Here is a 23,570-nt window from a genome sequence, read left to right as displayed (position 1 = left end):
TATCTCTATCAACAACTATCTCTAGCATTGTTATGACTTTGTTGACCTTGAACAAGAGGTCAGAGGTCAAATCTGAACTCTTTATACAGTAAATTCTACATGTTGACAGTACACACCATACTTGTAAGAATCCCAGTTTATAAGTTATAAGACTTTTTGTCCATTTTTGACCAATAAATCATTAAGCTGACTTTGAAGCCCTTGGTGGGTGTAAGCTAAATTTTAATGGACTGTTAACACGACCTCACTCTACACCCCTACAAACCTTCATCAGAATTCATTCAAAACATTTCGAGCTATCACGTTTACAGAAACAACAACGCACTTGCTACCAAAAACATGTCCTTGGCGGAGGTGACAAAATAAGAGTAGCTTCCCCATCACTCGCATCCTTCGAAATGACATAAAGGACTTTGGTAAATGATAAACTTCATTCTTTTGTAGGAATCTCTACACAGTCCTGCGTGTTAATTTGCTGGAAATGTCCTATTAAAGAAAAACCAGCAGCCATGAGCTGAATAAGGCTGAATAATTCAGCAGTTGAAAGACAGTTTGCTTCACCCTCTCAATTACTTCCATGCTGAGCACATTGTTGTCACTATCGATTAATTGCATGTCAAGTATATTCTCTGTTACCAACTGTTCACCACTTGTGGCTGAATTAATGAGTCTAATTGGAGTTTCACTTACAGCCTCTGAATAGTTTCCATTATGCACTTTTAGCTCTTCCATTTATAAATTTTTGCATCATCTCCTAGTGCTATAACAAGCCTCTCGCAGCACCAGCCACTTGTATTACAGTCTTAAGCACTTAAATCCAAACACAGCTACACAAAAGAACAGCAGGGTAATCAGATGAGTTTAATGCGTTAGTGTTTGGACATTACAGCTAAAGCACTGCTGTAAATGTCTTCATCTTAACGCGGATAGAGTTTGGGGCCAGCTATGGGCGTTCATGCTTCATTGGCTCTGAACAGAGCGATTACGCACACCCACTGCCACACAATAGAGTTTAATTTCTGCTCCCCTGCTGAAGCGGTGGTAGAATCTGGCACGCAGGCTTCCTTAATCTGCTGCGGCTTGTGCCACTGTTCAAACTTACTCATATCTGTAATAATCGCTTTTCAGTGGCTTATGATAATCATGATGATCATGATGATCATGACGGCTATTTAGATGGGTAGCCCTGTGGCTGTAAGAGTCGCTGATGATTATCTCTGCTTACATTAAACTATCCTGTAGCAAAACTAAATGATTGTACTGTTTTTTTAAAAGAAAAGTCTTTATGTATCAAGTAAATTTGATAGTTGATTTGCTAAATGATGCAAATTAATCACAAAGGCTATTTTCCACCCCGTGATGTAAAAGTGTCTTATCTCAAAGCACAGGACCTTCAAACTAAAGGATGATTTAATACCGAGGCTGCAGAGTGAGGCTTCGCTCTTACAGGGAGTTTGACATGTGCAACACAAACCATGCTGTAAATTATTTCTTCCCAGTGATAATTCCTCACGCAAAGTGACATTATAAGCATTTAAATGCCAGAATTCTCTAAGTAAGAGAAATATGTTTGGGAAATGTTATACTTTAAACGTCACAGTTTTGGTATGAAGTACTCAGAAATTAGCTTTTTTTCATACGTATATTTTGCAAACTTAAATAGCAATAAACGGTGTGTAAAGTGAGAAAACCTCACAGCTGTACCAATAAAAACAACACTTATAAAGTTTCATACAAAATAATTTTATTTTTGATGAAAAACTATAATTAAAAAAAAAGTCTGTTGAAAAATAACATACTTTTTTTTTTCTTCAAATCTACAAACATGCATTTACACCTTGGGAAAATAGTTACCTTCGTTATCTGGACATCAGCTGTGCATCTAAGACCTCAGTGATTTTTGCATAATCCATCAAACATTGCACAGCTTTTTTAGGGCCACATCAAAATAACCGATTAAAAAAAAAATACAACATTGCCTGTATCCTCAGTACAATCTAACGGTCTGCAATGACACTACAGTTGTTTCATTGCTATACTCTGAACAAAAACTTGCTCAACATTGCTGGGTTTCCTAGCAAAAACAAATGAAAGGCTTCAAGCCGAAACCGAAGACTCTTTGATTGTCATACAAAATGAAAATAATGCAATACAAATGTATTTACTGTCTCCTAGACTGGAGAAAAATGATTCACATTGTCATTCACATCCAACAACATGACTGATTATCTACTCGATGGAGCAGTTTACGCGTGCACCTCGTGCCCGTCAAACTGATACGAGAGCGATGAGTGGATGTACTCCTGTCCGGTAGCGGAGTCGTACCTCATGAGGCAGGAGTAGTTTTCAGGCTGCACGCAGTCAAACTGCAGGTCCAGCCACTGCCTGTGAGAACCAGTGTGCCTCCTGGCATCTGTCAGGATCCGGTTGAGGGCCACGATGTAGCTGAGGGCCATCTGCAGGGTTTCATACTTGGACAGCTTCTTGTCCTGGCCCCACTGTGGGACCACCTTACGTAAGCGATCAAAGGCTGTGTTCAAGCCCTGCATCCTCTTCCTCTCTCTGGCGTTGGCAGCCATCCGGCGCCTCGTGGCAGTCTCGTACTTCTCCGGGCTCTTGGAGTCCAGCTCTGAAGATTCGGATCCAGAGTCGGTGCAGCTGGGTCGACGGGCCTTCATGGTTTTCGATTGAAGACTCAAACTAATCAGATTTATCAGAGAGGTTCCTACTTTCAAGATTCAGTGCTTCTCTGAGCTTTGATTTATTTGTTTTTCCAAGGCTTTCCCTGTGTGCAGGGGTCTCAAGTATTTACAACTCCAAGGAGTGCTCAGTCTGAAGACTCCAAGGTGTCTGTGATCCTGGAGACATCGGGGCAGCTTTTATAAGACAAAGCAGACGAACAGGTGGCAGCAGGTGGAGCCCCTGCCCCACCCCCACCCTCAATATTGCTCATAGAGAAAAACACACCCATGGAGACTCATAAACACCCACACCCACTCCTAGGCACACACACACACACAAAACCTTAATGAAATTCCAATTATCTTGGGCTGGACTATCTGGCCATGGCTTCACTCGGAGCCATGTGTCACAAAGACCAAAAGTCTACCATCTGGTAGCTCCACTCACCAGTGCTGAGGATGCAAACGAACTAATGGAGGCTAAGATTGTAGATACTACTCAGTTATGTAGAAGCTCTAATGTAAAACCTACTAATAAACTATAAATGCTGGACTTCTAATTAAGTTAAATGCAAAAATAGATTTCTTGTATTAGAAGCTAAAACTTCAACACAAAAGGAATTTTATAAAAATCCAGTTTATGTCTCAGCCTCTAAAGGCGTGAAAGGAAGTTTTCAATCTGTACATAAATGAGTCTTTTCAGGTCTAACGTTTCTTTTACGTTGTTGTCTTTAACCGTCAGGATTCAGTCTTTACAACATACCTGATTTAGATATAAATTAAATATGGACTCTTGGCTATAAAGCGATTATTAAGTCACATAAGCCATCGAGAGGAAGCCTTTCACTTAAAATGTAATTGCCTCTGTGCGACGAGAACCATAATCTGAGATTAGCCTGAGGCAACGCGAGTGTAAGTGAGGCCTGTAACCTGAGGGACATTAACAGCACATCAGGGGATTATGACTTTCAAACAATACGGAGCAAGATGGTGTAAAGATTACTGCACCGGTGGAGGATTTTTTTTTTTTTTGGGGGGGGGGGGGTGTGGCAGCAGTTTATGTTCAGATGTGGAGACTTTTATAATTGTCTTTTAAGACTTTTTATCAGTGTTTTGGCTGGTAATGAATGAGAGTGTATGGGATGCATTAATGTTCTTTATGTACTTGGGTCTGCATGCAATATAAATAATTGATCTGTTTAGTCGGCCGAGAAAATTAAACAGACAGAATAATTTGTCTGTCTGTCCTTCCCATCTGCCCACGCTGTCATTCAGCAGGTTCCAGTGACACTCAGACTTATTCTGCTGAAACACCATAGATGTCATTTGACTTCAAAATAGCAATGTTTTCATCACTTTTACACACTTGCACTGTACTTACATGTTTTAATGTACTTCTAGGTAACTATTCTGAGATGAAGTGCAGCTAAAACTTATGGAATCAAATATTAAACTTCCAGATTTTAATAATCCATCAGTATAATACACTGTGAGCCACATACAGCCCACTGTGATCTTAAGTGGGTCAGTGTAAAGACATTTAAATAAACATTTAATCACTCATATGTCTGAATATATGAAAAATAAGTGCAACAGTAGATCTCATTTGTATTGTATTTATTTTCTTTTTGCTTTTTTTTTTTTTTTTTACCATGGAGAAAAAACAACAACTAACAAACAGAAATTTTTACAGTACGTAGTAGAAAACAGGAACTTTTCTGTTACTTAACTATTTCAGTTCATTATTGAATACCAGTTGAGGTCTTTATCAATAGGAAATGCAGTAAAACATGAAAATACAGTTAAAAGTTAAAAATCGACACCCTCTTTCACAATTTCCAAAGTTGCCCAGAGGGGCTGATTGGAGTCATTGCTGGGCTTCTTCTGGCCCCTGGGCCTTATGTTTGACACCTCTAATTTACATAATAAGATTGTATTCTTAAAAAAAAAGGGACTCATGCGTTTTATTCAAACATTGAATTCAGCACTTTTGTTTATAATCCAGCTCTTTTACATGATAACTCTTTTTCTTTAACTGCTGCTGTTGCTGTGTTTTGTTGTCATTCTTTGTCAGGAAGGACATGCAGCTCCTGCCACTGTGTATTGACAGGCTCAAAGCTTGGGTGTAGAGGCAGGTTATGAATGATTAATCACTGTCGAAGCCCGAGCATAATGCCCGTCTCTGGTATTGGGTCAAGCACACAAGCTGATGCTGTCTGGTCATTTTGGGATGGACTGGTTAGCTGTGCAGTTAGGCATGTAATCCCATCTACCAGTTGGTTAATTGATTACAGATTGATGCAGTTTGCCAGCTGCTGCTTGTCTTGTCTGAGGGGCTCGTCTCGACGTTGCCCTGCCCTTACGTGCCTTCCACCCTTTTCTTTTTTTGCAGCCCCTCATACGATTGGATGTCGGAGCACCGATGGCTCAGCCATGCCCCTCTGTCAAAAGCCATATGTCACATCTGAGGAGTGATTGGTTTGCTCTGAGAGAATCATGCACCCTCAGAAATCCAGATCTCCTCGTGGAGAAATAGAGATTAGGGAAGAAAGCGTATGCTTTAGTGCAAGCGAAAGTGTAAGACCAGGTTTAATCTACATTGAGTTAATAAATCTCATTATCATCAGGATCCACCTTACCTTAAACAAGCAGCTTAAATAAGATTACACTTGCTTTCAGAGGAAATGCTTTGTGTGCTAAACCTCTCCTCAAACACATGTGAGCGCTTATCAAATGTATTTTGTGACAGTTACTTACAAAACTGTGTTCGGCACATTGATGTTACAGTGCAATGGAGACAGTAACAGTTATCAGGTTTAACGTATTTTAAAAGACATCAAAGCAATATTCATTACGAAATGAGCTGTAAGTGTAACGAATGAAGCTTAAAAAAAATCTAAGAATAAAAAACAAACAAACAAAAAAACCCCACAAAACACTTGATTGTTTACTGCTTTACAACACCCACCCACACACAGCACCCAGTTAACAAGTAGGCCTGGCAGCTGGTCAGATGAGGCAGCGAGTATAATTGGGTCACGTAAGGTGAACATAATTTTATGCCTGTTTGAACTCTCATCCTCTATAATTGGACTGATTAGCAATGCTTAATTGGCTTCTGAGCTTTCCCATTTGCCTTGTATTTGGCATTAGTTTAAGCTAATAGGACTCCAATTAGAGCAGAGTCAAAACAGGCTCATAATCGTGAAAGCAAAAAAAAATAAAAGTGGATTTTAAAACCCTCTTAGATGAAAATATTTAAATGAACTGTAATCAAACAGACCCGAGAAGGAAATGGAGAAGATGTTTTTTAGGTGCTTTTGGAGCTGTTCCAGCAAAGAAAACACATCACCCATTTGAATAAATATAACTTCATTCTGAGAAGGAGAAAACTATTTTACAATGTGCAATTTTACATTAGCTGAATGTGTGCCTGCAGTCTTTTTTTTACTTGAATGCTCAGTAGTAATGGCTGCTTTTGTTGTATACGACTGTCAGTGACGCATTTTCAGTCATTTTCAGACTCATTCCTCTGGGTAACACTTCTTGAACTTTAGTTTGCTTTTAAGCAGATCGATTATCTCACCTGAAATCAAGGCACCGGTGAGCGCTGAACATGGCTGTATAATGACTATGAGAAGAGCCTGCGTGTTTCTTTAGTTATTTCGTAGTCTTCATCAGCCGTAGGCAAACATGCACATGAAAAACGTGATGCAAAATGTGATGAACCTCAAGGAAGAACCCCACCCTCCTAGAGCCATTTAAATACACCGATCTAAATGGCACATTCAAACGTCTAATATATACTATAAATAAAAACATACAAACTACTTTCTATGTAAAGTCTTAAAGAAACTATTGCTACCAATACAGGTATATATGTGATTTGCAGTACAAATACATGGTGCCAGGACCACTCTTTAGTAGAGGACAAAATATTAAGAACAGATCTTCAGCAACCTCGCCATCATAGCCAAGTATGATGTTGACAATAAAACAGATTCATTCAAAAACTTCACGCATGAAACTGAACTCCACTGATGGCTCATGAGCTAAGACTTTGCAAATCTGTTATTTTTTTCTGTAGGTGAAACACTCATTGTATAACTTGAGTAAATAGGAATGGTGACAAACCCCCGCTATCAGTGCTGCATCTTTAACACAATAAATCTCTGCCGTCCTAATCTGAATCCGTCACTTCAAATGCATCACACAAAATCTGCTCAGGTAATCGCTCTCCTCAGAGAGGTCGCAGTATCTGTTTGGAGGGTCCCTCCCCCTGCGCCAGCTCTCACAGTTCTTCGCTCTCCAGTGTGGCCTCCGGTGGGGAGCTGGCGAACAGGATGGGGCTGGTGTCCGACGTGGGGAACACTGACTTGATGTCGAGCCCCTGGCCTGTCAGAGCCGCGTATCGACTTCCTGTTCGTGGAGTTTTCTTCATGGGTGCGGGGATGCTCTGATGCCACTGTGCTAAAGGTGGTAGCTAGCATTACTACACAGAGTGACGTACCCAAAAATGCCGTGGATTTCTTAATAAAAGTGATAGCTACTCAGCTGTACAGAATATTTACCATATATATCAAGTCTGCAGGTGCATGAAATGACTCCAGCCTCGTTTTTTGCTGACACTGTGTACCAGCCTGCATCGTCTTTTGTTGTCGGCTGGATAAGGAGACACACATATCCTGTGGCGTCCTGGGTCATGCTGAGGTAGAGAGATGATAGAGAAATTTGATTCAATTTCAAAAGAGTTTAAAATTTGTTATATGGATTTTGGCCGTGTCTTTTTATTGGACATACAGACAGGAAATTAAGAGAGGAGGAGAAGAGGAAAGCGGGTATAACATCTGAATTAAAGTTGCCAAATTTAACCGCTCAGGCTTCTAAATTCATTTCTAATCAAGCCACGGCTCTGAAACCGTGTCTGAGGGAGTCGGAGTTCTTACTAACCTGATTCGGTCTTTAGTTCTGGGAATAGTCTCGTTGTCTTTTTTCCAGAAGATGACCGGAGGAGGCATACCCACGACGCGACATTCCAGCCTTACTGGAGCTCCCTCAGGAATCCCCATGTTCTGCAGCTTCTCCACAAACTGGGGTGGGTGCTTCCTTTCCTTTTCTAAAACGAATATGTATAATTGAAATGTCCACATTGGGATTGTCAAAAAGCAAAAGTCCCAATCGTATTCGGTCCTTACCCACAACCTGCAGCTCCAGACTGAAGGAGCTCTGCCCTGCTTTATTGCTTGCGATGCAGGTGTATGTGCCGGCGTCTCTCTGAGTGAGAGGGTCAATGACCAGGGAATGGACGCCGTTCTCTCTCACCAGCATCTTGTGGTAAAGGTCTGGATAAACGGGCCTCCCGTTGACCAGCCACATGAGCTCAGGGTTGGGTAGGCCGCTCACCTGGAGAACAGAAACATGTTACAGTGTGGGGAGGCAAGATGCTCGATATTCTTCCTGGCTTCAGTGGCACACGGGGACCTCCTGCCTACCTTACAGTCTAGTCTGCACAGTCTTCCCTCATGAGCCATCATGTCCCCTGGAGCCTGGAGGAAGTGAGGTTGAAAAAAGCGCCCCTGACTTTGTTCACCTTCAACTTCCTGTATGCGGTTCCGCACCCTGAAAACGTGGAGGCGATCACAGCATGTTATAGGAAACACACACATGAATCCACTTGGTTTTGTAAATGGCCACTAAGAATAGATCCCAGAATATCAATAACACTATGTTTACTTTTATAGGAATATTTCTGAAAAGTTTAGATGTTTCTTTCAAATGCTAAACAGAATGACTTATATATTACTATCAGAGAGGATAATCTATATTTGCCTGTTCACCCTGCACACTCACCTCTGAGCATGAATGGGTGTCATTCGGTTTCGGGGAGGTCCCGTTTGGACTATTAAATGACCTGAGCAGCTGATTCGCCCCTGGTGATCAGTGAAATATCACATCACAGCTCAGCTCGAGCAGCTAGAACAAGGTGCTGATAACATGAAGAGGATATAAGTCAGAAGTTTCACCTGTGGATTGGCTACCATGATGGTGTAGTTTCCATCATCGTCACTGGTCGTGGATTCTATGTGTAAAGCACAGGTCCCGTCCCCTTCTCTTATCTTCTTGCAATGGACGTTCTTCTTCAGGATCTGCTTGCCATCCTTAAACCAGTAAACCTGATGAGAGCCACAGGTGTGAATGACAAAATCTGAGGTCAAAGTGAGAGATGTTTTTGCATAGCCTGGCTGTTGACCTCTCACCTTTGGTGCTGGGATTCCCACTACTTTACATGAGAAAGTTACAGGCACTCCCTCCATAGCCCTGAAGTTCTTTAGTTTCTTATCAAATATGGGTGCAATGCATTTTCCCGTGGGAACGTCATCGTGCTGCACCTCGTCGTCTGACTCCTCCACCGGCGTCCTCTCCAGGCGAAACTCGATCTCGCTCATTAACCTTTGCTCAAAACTGGACACTTTATACTCCTAGTGGAGGAGAAGCACGACATAAATATAGTTACAACAGTCATACTGCTGCATGGACCGTGTCCCCCGTTTGCTCACACAGACTGGCCTGACAATAAATGGCTACAGTAACATGCACACCTGATACACAGAAACCACAACTCAGGGAGATAAGAGAGGTTTGCAGTAATCGGCAACATGAGACAACGTGCATCTCAAAACTCAAACCTCATAATAAAAAAAGATGCAGACTTTAAACCAGTTGTTGAAAGACCACACAGTAGCATCTGGGAGCACCACTGCTGATAGGTTAAAAAACAAAAAAAACACCTAAGCTAAATAAAAAGGCTTATCTAACCTAATCACAAAAACTGAGGGTAAAACAGAGAACAGAGGAAGATGAGTTATGGGTTATGCTCTGTATTAGTTAACATAAGCGTGAATGCTGGATTAGAGATATTAAGGAAACTAGATAAGTAGATGACCAGGGGTGCACATAAGTGGGCCGCAGGTGCGCATGCACTGTCAAAATAAAAGAAGCGCACCAGATAAGAAGTTGCAATGTGTGTTTGCGTACATATAAAAGGCAGTGTTTTTGTCCGCTAGAGTGGGATTTTCACGGCATATTCTGCACCAAATCTCTGTGCATTCATCATTTGTTTTAAGCCAGCTCACCTCCTGCAACCTCTTTTCCGAGAATACGCGCTTCTTTTGTGGTTCAGACTCCTTCTGACATTTCTTTGGAGGTGGAGGAACACCAAAGTAATTGCTTGAAGGAGCTTGTCTGTCCTCCTTCAGAAAATCTTATGTACGCAAACGCGCGTTGCAACTTCTTAGCTGGTGTGCGCCTTTTATTTTGACATCTGCGGACCACTTATGTGCACCCCTGTAGATGACAGTATCCTAAGTTGTGTCTGAAACAGAAGTATAACCCATACAGCCTCGAGCAAAGCAGTGCTTGGGTCGGGTCCGTGTACCTCATCATAGTTAATGACAGTAGCGGCAATGTTTGGTCCGAGGGGCCTGCTCGCTGTTTTCCCCTCATTACTCAGCTTCTATGAAAGGACAGGGATGGATGAAGAACACCAAAGACACACAAACCCTTCATACAAACACAGAGTGATGGAATAACGCACAAGCTGTTATTATTAGCATGCAGAGGTTGTTAGGCTACACTGACACCAGAAGATGAATGACAGTTAATGACCGGGAGAGGCAATGATTGCACTGCTCTGTATTCATCATTTCCAAAAACACTGGAATGCTGTGCAAAAATAAAAACACAATGTAATGCTTCAAAAATCATGTAAACCCTTTATTTCATTTAAAAAGGGATGATATATATAACAGTATTTGAAAGTTTAAACATTTGATGTGTCGTCTTAAATAATGATCAGCGGATTAGCTACATTTGCATTTTACGCTGCATCACAATTGTTGTTTTTTTGGAAATGAGGTTTCGTATAAATGTCCCCATCAACAAGATGTGAGAATGCAGCACAGTCACTGGTTAATACTCGATAAAATATGATCTTTAAAAGTATTAAAAACTCTATTGCAATTATTGATCACATACTAATATTTTAAACCGATGAGCGGGGATCCAGTGGAGGCGAGAGAAACCACCGGATTCACCCGTTGGGCTAAGAAAAATCTTTTTGCTGATGCGCCGTTCTATTTTCTTCACCACTTCATCGGTACAAAATAGGCAGTCAAGCCACAGAGACCACCTAGTACCTGCTGATGTACAAAATGTGGAGTGTCGTCTTTAACTCGAAGCTTCTTCTCGATGTCGAGGAGGATAATTTCTCTGCTCTCGCGGATGGCTTCAGCTGACGGAGGGCGGATCTTCAGTGCCTTCTTTTGAAGCCTGAATAAACAGAGGGCAAAAAACAGAACACATGGCAGAACGTGTGACAGTTCACATTCGCATTAGCAGTCGTTTGTCAGACACGGCATACCCTAACGGAGCTCCCTTGGGCAGGCCCATTGAGTTGGTGGGCTGGCTCGGGGTCAGGGATGGCAGGACGGAGCTGAGGAAGGCGACAGGGTTTTGGATGGGACTCGGGGTGGAGCTGCTGGAGGTGGGAGAAGAAGCCTGAGGGGGCGACTGGGCTCTTAGGACGAACAAGCTATGCACTGACCCCGGTGTAGGCGAGGATACGAGAGACGGTGGGCTGGTGGGAGACTTGAGCACCCTTGTGGGGAAAATCCTGGGTGGTGGGGAGAGGGGTGGGAGGAGAGTAGGGGAGCTAGCCGCGGAGGAGTTGAGCTCAGCAGCCAGCTCTTGTAATAGTGGTACTGGTGACTCTGTTGGGGAAGGACTCCTGACCGGTGAGAGGGTCTGAGCGGCTACAAACTCTTTAGGTCGGATGTAGTTGAAGGAGTGTGAGGTAGGTGTGAGATTCATGAGGGAGGCGTGGGTGCTTCTTAGAAGAGGAGCCGGGGACGTGATCTGCTGCAAGGCCGGGCTCGAATCTGTAGGGACCGTGTTGAGCTTTGGTGCAGGCGGAGAGTAAAACTGGGCTGTGGGTGCAGTTTTGGCAAAAGATGCAGGGGACAGGTTAATATGGGAGGCATGGATGGTGTTCATCTGGGTTACAGGTGCTGTACTGAGAGAAGGGGCGGAGTTTAGCTGTGGGGCAGGTGGGGGGGAGGTCACCAGTGAGGATTTCATATGCTGAGGAAGTGAAGGAGGAGAGCTCAAAAGGGAAGCTTGGGAAGTTTTAAGAAAAGGTGAAAAGGTGGTGTTGAGTGCTGCAGCAGACGTTGATCCTGGAGCATGTGGGGTGGTGGTCACTGGAGGTGCTGAGTGGGGGGTTTGCTGAAGGGCTGTTGTAGTATGTAAAGGCGGCACGTGCGGTATTCTTGGAGACCACAGTGGAGCTTCAGGGGAGGTCTGGACTCCGGGCTGGATTTGGATCTGGTACGGTGGGTGAGACTGAGGCTGGACGGGGGTTTGCGTTTGTGGTTCAGTCTCCTGCTGCTGCTCCATGAGGACCTGGTTGTGCAGGATCTGGAGCTGAGCTGGGTCCCTGTTGATCAAACAGACACAAAATCAAAGAACCAAAACTATACATGGTGAAGACGAGAGAGGCTCAGTGCATCCAGCATCCAGCCGAATACTCTGCCCTTTTATGGACTACCAACAAGCAGCCCATAAACAACACAGACCGAGCTTTAGATACACTGAGCTTTCAGTGAAAACAAAATGTTTGCCTCTTTTGTAACCATGAAATGACTGCAAATCGGCTCACAATAAATTATTTTCATGTTTATCTGTGTTTTAGCCTGTGAAGAAAAAGAAAAGCTAAATCATAGAACAGGATGTGATTTACAGCATTATTAGAAGTAACCGATCGACATAAATGCACAGAAGCAAACTTACAAATAGAAAACGCCATCCTTTGTCTTAGAAAGTCTGAAGGTCCACATTTGAAGTCCGCATGCATTCATTTATGAACTGAAAGGATTAGAGCTGCTATCTGAGCGAGTGGAGGAGGAACCACCCACCTCTTCATTTGCTTTTTTCATAATACAGCCCATCAAACACACTTCAACACAGACTTCAAAGTTTGACCGAATTTGGGTAAATCATGTACAAAATCTCCATCTGAGCGCATGTTTTTTTTTCATCATGTTGTACTGTTGCCAACAACGCACTTTTTCAAAATTCAGCAACGTGTCGTTGCTTTCTTTTTGCTCTACTCACAGTTTAGGCTTAGCCAGCACTGGTGGTGGTTCTTTGCTGAATGATGCCTCAGTGATGTCTTCATCAAAGGGACTAGATGTGTCACTTTGTTCATCCTCGTCATCCTCAGGCAGTTTGAAGTGCACACGTCGGCCTGCTCTGGAGTTGGTTCGTGAGTCTTTGTGGTTTGTAAGGTTGCCTGTCTTTAGGCAGGAGTTGGGTGGAGGATCAGGTAAGGGAACCACAACAGGGCTCCCGTTCTGATGGGCTGGGGTCCCCTTAACTTTGGAACTGATGTCAGGAGACGTCGCTGAAGATCTGGACAACTCCTGCTGTGCTGAAGTTTCAGCTGCAGATGGAGAAGTAAAGGATTTCGGATATGAGAAAATTTTTCTGGCACCATGTGCTCCACTGGATCCTAGAAGGTCCTTGTGTGAGAGAGGATCTAAATTTGGGGTGCTGGTGCTGTGAGAGTTCAAGCAGGAGCTGCTGCTCAGGCTGGAGGGCTCCAGATTGGGCAGGCTGGTGCGGAGGGGGTCTGGACGCAACATGCTAGAGTTGTGAGGGTCTAGACGAAGGCTGCTAGTGTTTAAGGGGTCCAGGCGTAAGGTGCTAGAGACGAGTGGGTCAAGACGAATGGTGCTGGAGTGCGGCTTAATGCTGCTGGTTATAACAACCTCTGGTTGAGGTTTTACAGCAGGAGCTGATGGGGAAAGTTCTTGAACTTGACTTGGCTCCACTATTAAACTGCTTGAAGACCTCACATGGTTGCTGTTGCTGCCATTGCCTGAGGACAACCAGCAACACACATACAGAAATTTCAATAAGGATAGAAATGTGAAAACTGTTGACTTTTAAAGCCAAAGAGAGGTGTTACCTTTGACCCTGAGTGCAGCACTGCTAGACACGGTTCCATACTTGTTGTTTGCTGTACATGTGAACACCCCCGAATCTTCAGGAAAGACCTCAGCAATGACCAAAGTGCATATTTCCTCTAGAGGTAAAGAGAAAAAACGTGGCATGCAATCAAGTCGGATATTCTATAGCTGCACCCCAGCGATTTCTCAAAGTGTTTAAGTGCAGAAAAGAAAGATACATGACTCTACGTGCAGCTAAGGCTGTTTGAAGTGATCTGCAACGGTGATTTGACACAGGATGGGAGGCTACCTTATATGGTCCAGATTCAAGGAAAAGCAGCCCTGGCTTATGCACAGGGGAAGAGCAGGAGCTTGAGCCAAGGACTATAAACACTTCAACAGAGGAATATGTACACACTGCAGCATCGTATACAGGCAGGCAGCTGCTATGGTGCAGTCAACACTTTTTTGACAGACTGAATGAAATATGTACCTGAATCAGCTGGAGATCTGGGCTCTGAAATAGAAGCAAGTATCAAAATCATTATGAAACCAGGGGGGAGAAGCTCATGTTATTGTTAATGAATTTTTTGGAGACTCATTATTAGCAATCATTTCCAAAACATTTAAATACTCATGATGGTAAATTCCACATACAGAGATGTATACACGTATACACAATCTGAGCTTTAAAATCTGTTAATGCAATATAAAGATTTAGGACCTGGAGCTCATAAAATTAACCCTTGGACAATTTTTTAATACAGTACTGTGCAAATGTCTTGACTCGCCACTCATTTCTTTATATTTTGTTTCTAAAGAGGCAGACATTCTTGTAAGTAATCTTAAGCAATACTTCTCCAGGGTTTCTGAAGGTATTTCAATTTTTTCTTTGGACATTGGCTACGTATTCATTCATTTTCAGTTCAGTCCTTGTACCTGACTGTTTTCAGAAGAAGTCAAAACAGTTTTTTAGGTTTGTAAAGTCGTTTAACGCTGACCTATGAATCATTCAAGCATAAAAAGGTAGCTAACTCGAGGGATGAACCGGTTTTGTGTCCACACGTAACAGATAACTTAGCAAGTAATCAATTTTAAAACCAACAAAGTGATTTCCAAAGAGCTAGAAGTCGAAAACTTGAAATGACTTGGCATTGTATGCATTGTGTTCTTGAAAATTTGAGGAACCTAGACATGTAGAGGACAAAAGAATTAAAAAAAAAAAACTATGTAAAGCTCCTGAATGGGATGGGAAAGTCAGAAGGTCCAGCAAAGACCTGACATAAGACCTGAGAAATACATTTGGCTCTTGATCCATCTATTATCAAGAATCCATTTTCAAGGAAGGGAAACAGGCTGAGGTATGCCAGATTACACAAGAACTGGTGTGAAAATTTGTGACAACGGGTATTATGGAGTGATGGATCCAAATTTGAAAGTCAAATCTTTGCCAAATTATGTGGAGGACATCTTGAAGTACAAGAGTGATTGTCTACAGCCATCTGTAAAACACGACCAAGGCTCTGTCATGGTTTGCAGCTGTAGAGCCTGTCAAAACTGATGAAACTACAAGTGCTAAAAAGCACCGACAGAGCCTGATGCACCCTGCAATCTTCTGGAAATCCTCTGATAGGCTTTATTTCTCAGCATGACAAAAATCCTAAACACACAGCCAATGTAGTAAAAACACACCTGGCTAGAAAATCAGTGATGGATCAGCCTCCCCAGAGCATCAAACTCAATATTGTGGGATCATCTTGACACAGAGCAGAACAAAAAGTGACCCCTCTGTTTTTCTTTACATAGTTTGTTTCCATATATATTTGCATGTTTCAGTAAATCACTGTATCTATTTCCCATTTTCCCAGAAAAATCGAAAGAAATATGGAGAAACTTGAGACTTTTGCAAAGAACTTACTTTTCTGCAGGATCCTGAAATCAGGCGAGTCCTCCATGATTTTTCCTTCTCTGTACCAGTCCACTCGAGGTGACGGCACCCCTTTCACACGACACTCTAGCACCACCAGCTGGCCTTCTGATGCAATGAGGTCCTGTAGGCTCTGATGGGACAAAACCAGCTTCAAGTTAAATCACTTAACAAGCAGTATTGTACAGAGCAGCCTCGTTCTGAGAGAAAAGTTACCTTCGTGAAGACAGGGGCAGCCATAATGGGTTGCCCGTTTAATCCTTGTGAAGAGCTGTGGTTGGGAGTTGGACTCTGAAGATGAAAAAAAGTCCAAAAAAAGGGTTCATGGATCAAATAATATAAACTTAAACTAAAATAAAGAATATGTAGTGAAAGGAAAACCTTTGAGGTATTCTACCTCAGGCTGGGGTGTTTGTGCTGGAGGTGACAGGACAGGCACTACAGATGATACTGAGTTTAAAGGCTGTGACGTAGCTGTTGTTGAAGCCGTGTGTTGCAGCTGTGGAGTAGATATGACTGGGACAGATGCTGACGCTCCTTGGGCTTCTCTAAGTTCTGAATCACCTGTTGAAACAGGAAACACCTGCACAGACAGCACAGATGTTTCCTCCTGAGCAGGATGTGCTGCTGATGCCACAGATTCTTCTGATAACTCTGAGACTGGAAGTATAGCAGCAGATGTCCGGATTGGTAGAAGAGGTTCAGATGCTGTTTGAGCAGCCACTGGAGGCGAGAGCTGCTCCTCTGGTTGTTCCTCGGGGGCCGCTGCAGGCTGGGATGACACGCTTTCCTCCTCCTCTGGAGGGAAGGTTTCATTTAAAGATGACGGTAAAGATGGGGATGACTTTGGTTGGTTTCTCTGCAGCCTTTAAAAATCACAAAAGAAAGAAGTGTTTGTTTCGTTTAGTGTTGATAACTCTTGTTGGTGGGTGACGATAACGACAATGGGGCAGGAACTCACTGGGCTACATGTTCAAAGTGCGGTTCCACATCAGAATCGGAAGATGAGGCACCTGTGAGATTGAACAGGAAGGTGTGTATCAATAAAGAAGTTGCAGTGCGGTATATTAAGGTGTCAAAAAGGAGGAAAGAAGCAATCACCTTCTACGTAGATCTCAGCTGACGTGGAGTCGGTACCATAGCAGTTAGACGCAAAGCACGAGTAGCGCCCGGTATCCTCCTCGAATGCCTCTGCAATAATCAGAGAGTGCTGCTCACCATTGGTGATGATTTGAATGTCAGGGCTGTTCTCCAGCTCCTTTCCCTCACAGAACCACCTATCGAAGAAAAACAAGGTAAACTGATCAGCGGTGAGTTTCTTCCATCTCCGTGACAGTTTTCTTTTGTTTCTTTTTTGCCAACAAAGCCAATCATTACAGGACAATCATTCAGATTTTTCTTTAACTTGATTTTTTTTCTAGTAGAAGTAAAAACATCTGTTTCCATTATAGTCACATTCATTTTTGTTTTAAACCCAGTTTCGTTTGATTTCTTTTTTATTAACCTGCTGACACTGTTTCTACCAGCCTGGCCTCTTTCCCACTTCCCTAGTTGTCCCTAGCCAGTGTTTCTGGCTCGGTAGCATTCAGCAGAGTTGTGCAGGCCTGGAGGGAAATGTTTTGACGAGCAAGCCCTATCCTTTTCCCTGTAAGAGAAGAAGCAGCAGCTTGCTGTGCCACTTCAAACGCTGTTTCTATTCACTGCTGATGTTGTCATGACAAGGAGCACAAAACAGTTAGCATCATTTACTTTAACATCAACGAGTTAAAATAATGAAAAGCAACCAAATATGATTTGTTTATGACTTGATGAGAGAGGTGTTTAGATTCAAGGCAGCTTACACCAGGTCTGAGTCCTAAAGCCAATCATCAGTACTGCAGTTTAAAATGTTATGTTATTAAATAGCACAACTAGTACTGCACAGCCTTCTTAGAGCACGAGTAGACAGGAGCTGTACTTGGCAACAGTCTATTTTTTTGTCATTGTAAAACTATAATAACTTCTTCCCCTGCTGGCCAGCAACATATGCAGCAGCCTCTGTGTCAGCGTACATCTATTTTGAGGAGATGAGGCACTGATGCTTTATAAAATTGAGCCAATAAACAAAGAGGAATGGGGAGCTGATATGTTGCTCTCTGGAAATGCGTCACCACATAGTCCTAATTCATATCATAGCGATTACGCTGAGATTATGGATCATCTGCTTCATGTTTTCTGTTCAGTATGCAGGCTCTGATGTCCCCCGCCGCTGTAGCTGAAGATTTCCAGAGGGCGAAAACACAAACCAGCGCTAAAGGGATGTTCCTGATTCTCGAATGCAGGACGGGCTGGAATGTGTACTGCCTGTGTCCTGTCTGAGCCGAGCTTTGTCACTCTCAGTGAGTAAGAGTCTAAATTGAAAGCATGAGTGGCAGAGGAAGTGGCTTGTCTGTGGGCCAAAGACCCTTGCTTTCTGCACCTGTCTGGGATATTTTCCTTCTGAAGATCAGAACGAGAGAGGAGATTCCCTCATGAGCCCCGGGGTCTCTGACTGGCTGACATAACCACATACGCACAAAGCTAAACATAGGTTCAGGATGCACACAATGCTACAACCTGACATATCAGAGAGAGCACACCACTGAGAACAGATGGAAAATATAAGCCTCACAACTCCATTTTGACTCATTTAATTCAGACACGGTAACAGCTCCGTCAGACAAAAACACACTTAATTAAATGAGCTCTGTGTTAACACAGAAAGTAGACTTGTAAGTAGAAACTGTTAAAACACACCTCAGATCTTCAGAAATGTACATCTGTGAGACACCGGGGCACACACAACAAAACATATAAAAATATCCACTCGGGAGAAACGGTAAATCATCTTACCAAAGTCTTCACACTTCTGTCAAGAGCTCAGTTTCATTATCAGACACGACTGCAGCTCACATTGCCAGCCCAGTCTAAAAATGGCTGAGAGCTACATTCTCCCTGGACAAGTATAAGGTAGTGGCTCAACAATGTGCAGCGGGGCTAACAAGCCCATGCCCCCTATAGTCAGACACCTCAGCGGGTTAAAGTTGCTCACATACGATTCACATAAAACAGATCAAACAAAACAGCCATGAAAACAGCATGTGGCAATTATTATTATGACGCCTCTTTAAAAATGTCTAAACTTTTGTTACAGGAGGCCTTTAACTCAATGTGGTAAAAGGTGTAAATTGTTCTTAAATTCTAGCCTTTTTATTTTCAGTGTAGTTTTTGATGATTTATAATTTGTATGACTGCTCATCTTAAAAGAAGAATGCCTCGCGCGGTTATCATTTACTCCCCTGACGACACATAAATCGACACAAACGCTCACTCGTATGGTTCAGAATCAGCTGTCGGCCGTCATCACATGTCACTTCTGTCTGCATCTCCGAATAAACCTCTGCGTCATTCATCCAGAGTTACAACCTAAATGACTTTGTAATTGAGAGACGGGCTCTGACGACAGGTAACCAAAATATGTCTTTTAAAATAAATATATAAATCACATCAGAAAAGACCGATTCATCTTTTGCATTTGATCAGCAAAGAATACAGAGTTATACATGCTGATCAGGACATTTCATTGTTACATACATAGGTGCCAATACATGTATGAAATGTTAATATTATCAGGTGCTGGACTCTAGCATGCATATGTATAACTGTGTGCAGTGTTTAAAAAGCATGGGCATAACATTAATTCATTATTTTATCTACCAAATAAAATATATATATTTAAAAATTAACATATATAAGTGTATTTTCTTCACCATGACGACCCCTTGTGGAGAAGGAACAGCCGAAAGTAGCTTTTCTCCATATAAATGAAGGCTAGCTGAAGCCCCCCCCCCCCCCCCGAAACTTTTACCTTTGTAATAAATGTCTGTTGCAATACTTAAACACAGTTACATTTTTAAAAATCATTATATTGTGCAGTAAAAGCTTAAGATATATTTTTATGTAAAAATTTCAACTTCAAAATACCAAATCACTAACTTAATGCTGCAAAATAAATGTAGTGGAATAGAAAGTTTGATATTTGCTTCTGAACAGTAGTGAAGAAGAAGTACAAAGTAACATTGTATCCCTTGTGTTCTCATGCTATGTACTCACTACTCAAACAAAATCATTCGGCTGAATTAGACCGTTGTGTGTGCTGCTAAAAGTCCACTGGGATGCTTCTGTTGAGGAAATCCAACAGCACTTTGAGCTTTTACAAACACTGCATTTGAAAAAAATGTGTCCTGCAAAACAAAGAATAACTTAATGATGACTAATGATCTTACCGGACTTCAGGCAGAGGGAGTCCTCTAACAATGCAGTCCAACCGGACCTTGGTGCCCTCAGAAACCTCCCTGCTTTTCAGTTTCTGGATGAAGCGAGGCGGTTCACACACAGGCTCTGCTGGATATGGAGTTTCTGTTAAGGCAAAGCTTTGAGGCTCTTCCTCCGCCTCCTGGAGCACAGAGTCACACTGGTGCTCCTCAGTAATCGAGCAGTCCTGAAACTCCACGTGTCCTGTCTCAGAACCCAGCTGGGCAACTGGTTGGTGTGTAACGGGAGGGCTGGGTGTCTCCTTCTCCACCTCCATGGACATGACTGCGCGCTCCCGGTTGTCAGCGACGAGGGGATAAGTTGTCCCATCGTTCTGGCTCTTGTTTGGGTTCCTGCTCCTGTGGGCTTTGCAGGCTCTCGGGCGTATCCGTTTGGAGCTGTTGGCCTTGAACAGAGAGGACAGCTCCTCAATGAAGTCAGCTGCCTTATTGAGGAACTCCTTCTTGGACTGGGTCTCAACACCGTAAGGGGCATTTCTTGCTGACCTGTTGTAGTCTTGGAATCCTTCACCAAAGTCCCTGCTGCTCCTGATCACATTGTCCTGCCGTGTGGATGCTTTGTGCATCTTTCTGTCAGATGTGAAAGTTTCCGGCTGAGTGAGGGGCACAGTTGAGAGGGAAGCAGAAGGAGCATTAGAGGGGTTAGAGATGGGAACAGAACTGGGTGTGGATGAAGAAACTGAGGGTGAGGAGATTCTGGACGGGGTAGATGGCGTGACAGAGGCTTTGACCTCTGCCCTCTCCTCACGAGGCTCGTGTCCGATGGCCTGGCGAGCCAGGTTCACGCTCTTATCCAGTTCCTCCTGGCTGAGAAAGGCTGAAAGGTCTGGAAACTGGGGGTCACCATGGCCAATAGTGTCCTCTGCCTTGCCTTTGAGTGATCCGTAGATCTGAATGCGAGAGGACGAAGCGTCTGAGCGGCTCATCTCGCTGTGGCGCTGCTGGGCTGTGGCTTCTGCCAGGTAACTCTCCCTTAACAGCTGAGACAGCGACGGTGGCTGGTCAATGCTGTTCTCTTGCATGTTGCTAAAATAAACACAAGATTTAATTTAAAAAGTATGTAAGTAAAAACATTCATGTAGGCTTTTGGGCTTAATGTGATCCTCTGCAGGTTTATAGAATAATTTCCTGCCCCCTCCCTCTTAAATAAGTCATTAACAAATGTGAAAGAAACGAGACACCCTGCACACTTGTGTGTAGCTGATCCACATGAATGTAAATCAGTGAATGTCAGCAGAGTGAAATGTCACAAACAAATACATTTTGACGTGTTCAGCTTCTATCTTAATGCAGTCAGTGGTGTGATCACGCATCCTGTGTGATCTGAGATTGAAAAGATTTAAACAGCTGTGCATGGAAATCTAACTCCTGAGGACAAACTAATGCAAAACATCAATTTGCTGACTTCAAGCATTTAGAAAAGTTGCTGCTTGACAATCAGCGCTCAGTTGTCAGAATAACTCCTTACGTACAAACAAATCCAATCCTGATTAAAATCTGCGACAAACATATATTATAGTGGCTCATTTCCTCCATATTTAAATTTTTGGACACTAATGGAGTAGCTTGGGATTTTTCACATGTCATTGATCTTATAAGGCGCCTCGGTATAGCCCCTCAATTCACCTTCTGTTTGAAACAAGGCATTTTCACTCCCGTCCTTCTTTATTTAATCCAACTTTCTGATTCGCTGCCCCTCATCACGTTCTGTTTCAGAAAGGTTTTTTTTTCTACAAGTGACTCAGTATGACGTCAGAGAGGAGTATATTCTTATGGTTATCTCAGGCACTCTGGCCAGTATCTGAAACTGAATGCTTTTAAAGCAATTGGAAGCTTGAGTGTTTGGACTCATGATGATTTTCTTTTCAGTAACTTTGGCCATGTTTAATAAACAGTATATATGACATGTATATCCTTGATTTACAGTTTTATTTTATTCTATCTCAATCAAAAGATGCCAAAACATGAAAATTAACTGTTTCGCTTTTGACTTTTGTTAGATAGTGATAGCTATTGAATTTTCTATTTCCACTAATTAATGACACTGAGTTAACAGTTTATCAAGAAACTAACTGGATTCCCAGCGAGTAAACAGTAAATCTGACAAATCATTCATGGTTCTTTAGGTCTCTGACAGGTTTATCATATCTTTATGTTCAGAAGTGCGTTAAATCAATTTAAAGCTGACGTCTTGCTTCAATGCTTTCTGTCTGCGTCGTGTGTTAAGGAGTCAGTAAAAACTATACAGTGATAAGTATCTGAGCTATAACTCTCGCTACTGCAGTTTTGTTTGAACAATCCCTTGTGAAATATTTGGCACGCAGTCAGAACATGAATGCAGAGCTCGGGGTTAAAAGCAGAGATATGTAATAAAAATAGCTTTTTATTTTAGCCTAAATTCAGCCTCGACAGGGTATCAGGTTCATGTGCTGTCACCAGATCTGAGAGACACAGGCAGGCTTTTTTACCCCCCTGTCCACCTCAGATCAACATTTTTATGAGGTTTAGATTTTGCAGCGCTTTCTGACACCATGCATGAGCAAGTTATTGAATGCAGACATGAGATAGGGTACACATATGCCACTGACACTCAAATCAGTGCAATTAGGAGAGACAGCGATGCCCTTCCAACAGACCTGAAGCTGCAGCTGTTGTGTACATTTATCCTTTGCAAACAGGCTCCAAGCCTACCGAGTCATATCTAATAATAGCGAGGGGTCAGTTTACTGAAGGGAAATCAACAAAAAGAAAAAAAAGAAAAGAAAAGCAGCAGCAATGCACCTGTGGGCTCTTGCTATCATAAGTTTGATCATTAATCAAGTTACACAAACACTACTATAATTATCATAAGTGTGGCACTGCTGAGTGAGATGACACACATGAACAGACCCCTTGACTAAACACAACAGTCCACACAGGTTAAGCTCATTGAATTAAACAGGAACATATGGTCCAAACAGAAACAGATTAAAGCTTGTCTGAGGCTCAGCGTCAGTGTTTCTGAGGCTACACACAGCATCTGAGGCTGATGCCAACAGACGTCAACGAGATGCATGAACAAATAAATTAGGGGCTGGTGTGTTTTTACCTTCAGAATAAACCCAGCTGGCCCCTGTGGAAGGACTAGTAAATCCTCAGAGTGCACCTGTGCTGAAAGGGGGCCGATTCCAGTCTTCTGGCTCCTGCCACCCGGGAAAATCTCAGACACCGGCAGCTGCTCGGCCTTCCCGCTTTTCTTGCTGAGAATTAACCTTGAAGTTTACAGGAAAATGTGGAGCCGGGCAGCTACGGTAACCTGTCACCAGTAAAAGTAGCAACATTTGTCAGTGCAATAGTGGCAGGTTATTTTGGGGGAGGCCTTGCCCATGTGGCTGGGTGGTGTCCCTCCTTATTGGTCATGGGGGGCTGTGCTGTAGGGATTCCTCCTCCTGTGGTTCATCGCAGACCTCCGTACTGCAGAATTAGAAGCCCCTTGGCGAACCTTTCTCACTCACACACACACACTGACACAGACACACTCGTGTGAACCCTGCAGATGAGCAGATAAAATCAATTTCCAAACAGAATTTACATTAGATAAAGAAACGACAACAGCAAGCGTCTG

The 23,570-nt window shown here is 42.9% G+C and overlaps 2 protein-coding genes across 2 annotated transcripts; both read right to left on the bottom strand.

The window, feature by feature from the left end:
- Positions 1–1,830: 1,830 nt before the first annotated feature.
- atoh7 (atonal bHLH transcription factor 7) lies at positions 1,831–2,838 on the bottom strand. The gene has a single exon (XM_006799087.3). It carries the CDS (start codon positions 2,676–2,678, stop codon positions 2,247–2,249), a length of 432 nt encoding a protein of 143 aa, XP_006799150.1. The 5' UTR covers positions 2,679–2,838; the 3' UTR covers positions 1,831–2,246.
- A 3,198-nt stretch (positions 2,839–6,036) lies between these two features.
- On the bottom strand, positions 6,037–23,504 carry mypn (myopalladin). The gene is made up of 21 exons (XM_087850348.1): positions 23,055–23,504; positions 19,919–20,992; positions 16,716–16,891; positions 16,576–16,627; positions 16,012–16,480; positions 15,831–15,905; positions 15,606–15,747; positions 14,181–14,204; positions 13,708–13,824; positions 12,852–13,617; positions 11,101–12,174; positions 10,877–11,009; positions 10,117–10,194; positions 8,939–9,160; positions 8,705–8,854; positions 8,532–8,611; positions 8,174–8,300; positions 7,877–8,084; positions 7,632–7,797; positions 7,253–7,386; positions 6,037–7,151 (listed from the first exon to the last, which is right to left on the bottom strand). The coding sequence occupies exons 2-21, from the start codon at positions 20,986–20,988 to the stop codon at positions 6,973–6,975; spliced, it is 5,442 nt and encodes a 1,813-aa protein (XP_087706474.1). The 5' UTR covers positions 20,989–20,992; positions 23,055–23,504; the 3' UTR covers positions 6,037–6,972.
- Between the last annotated feature and the right edge of the window lie 66 nt (positions 23,505–23,570).

The sequence above is a fragment of the Neolamprologus brichardi genome, chromosome 13 (genome assembly GCF_056152115.1).
Source record: "Neolamprologus brichardi isolate AB-2024 chromosome 13, ASM5615211v1, whole genome shotgun sequence".
Lineage (NCBI taxonomy): Eukaryota > Metazoa > Chordata > Actinopteri > Cichliformes > Cichlidae > Neolamprologus > Neolamprologus brichardi.
This window is presented reverse-complemented; position numbering and strand designations above follow the sequence as displayed.

What these genes read in the sequence shown, in the direction of transcription:
- mypn (XM_087850348.1), bottom strand. Translation starts at nt 20,988, where the DNA reads ATGCAAGAGAACAGCATTGACCAGCCACCGTCGCTGTCTCAGCTGTTA. An exon ending in CACTTTGAACATGTAGCCCA is followed by an intron (nt 16,481 to 16,575) that starts GTGAGTTCCTGC and finishes TGATTTTTAAAG; the next exon opens with GCTGCAGAGAAACCAACCAA. An exon ending in TCTGGAGCTGCAGGTTGTGG is followed by an intron (nt 7,798 to 7,876) that starts GTAAGGACCGAA and finishes TATTCGTTTTAG; the next exon opens with AAAAGGAAAGGAAGCACCCA.
- atoh7 (XM_006799087.3), bottom strand. Translation starts at nt 2,678, where the DNA reads ATGAAGGCCCGTCGACCCAGCTGCACCGACTCTGGATCCGAATCTTCA.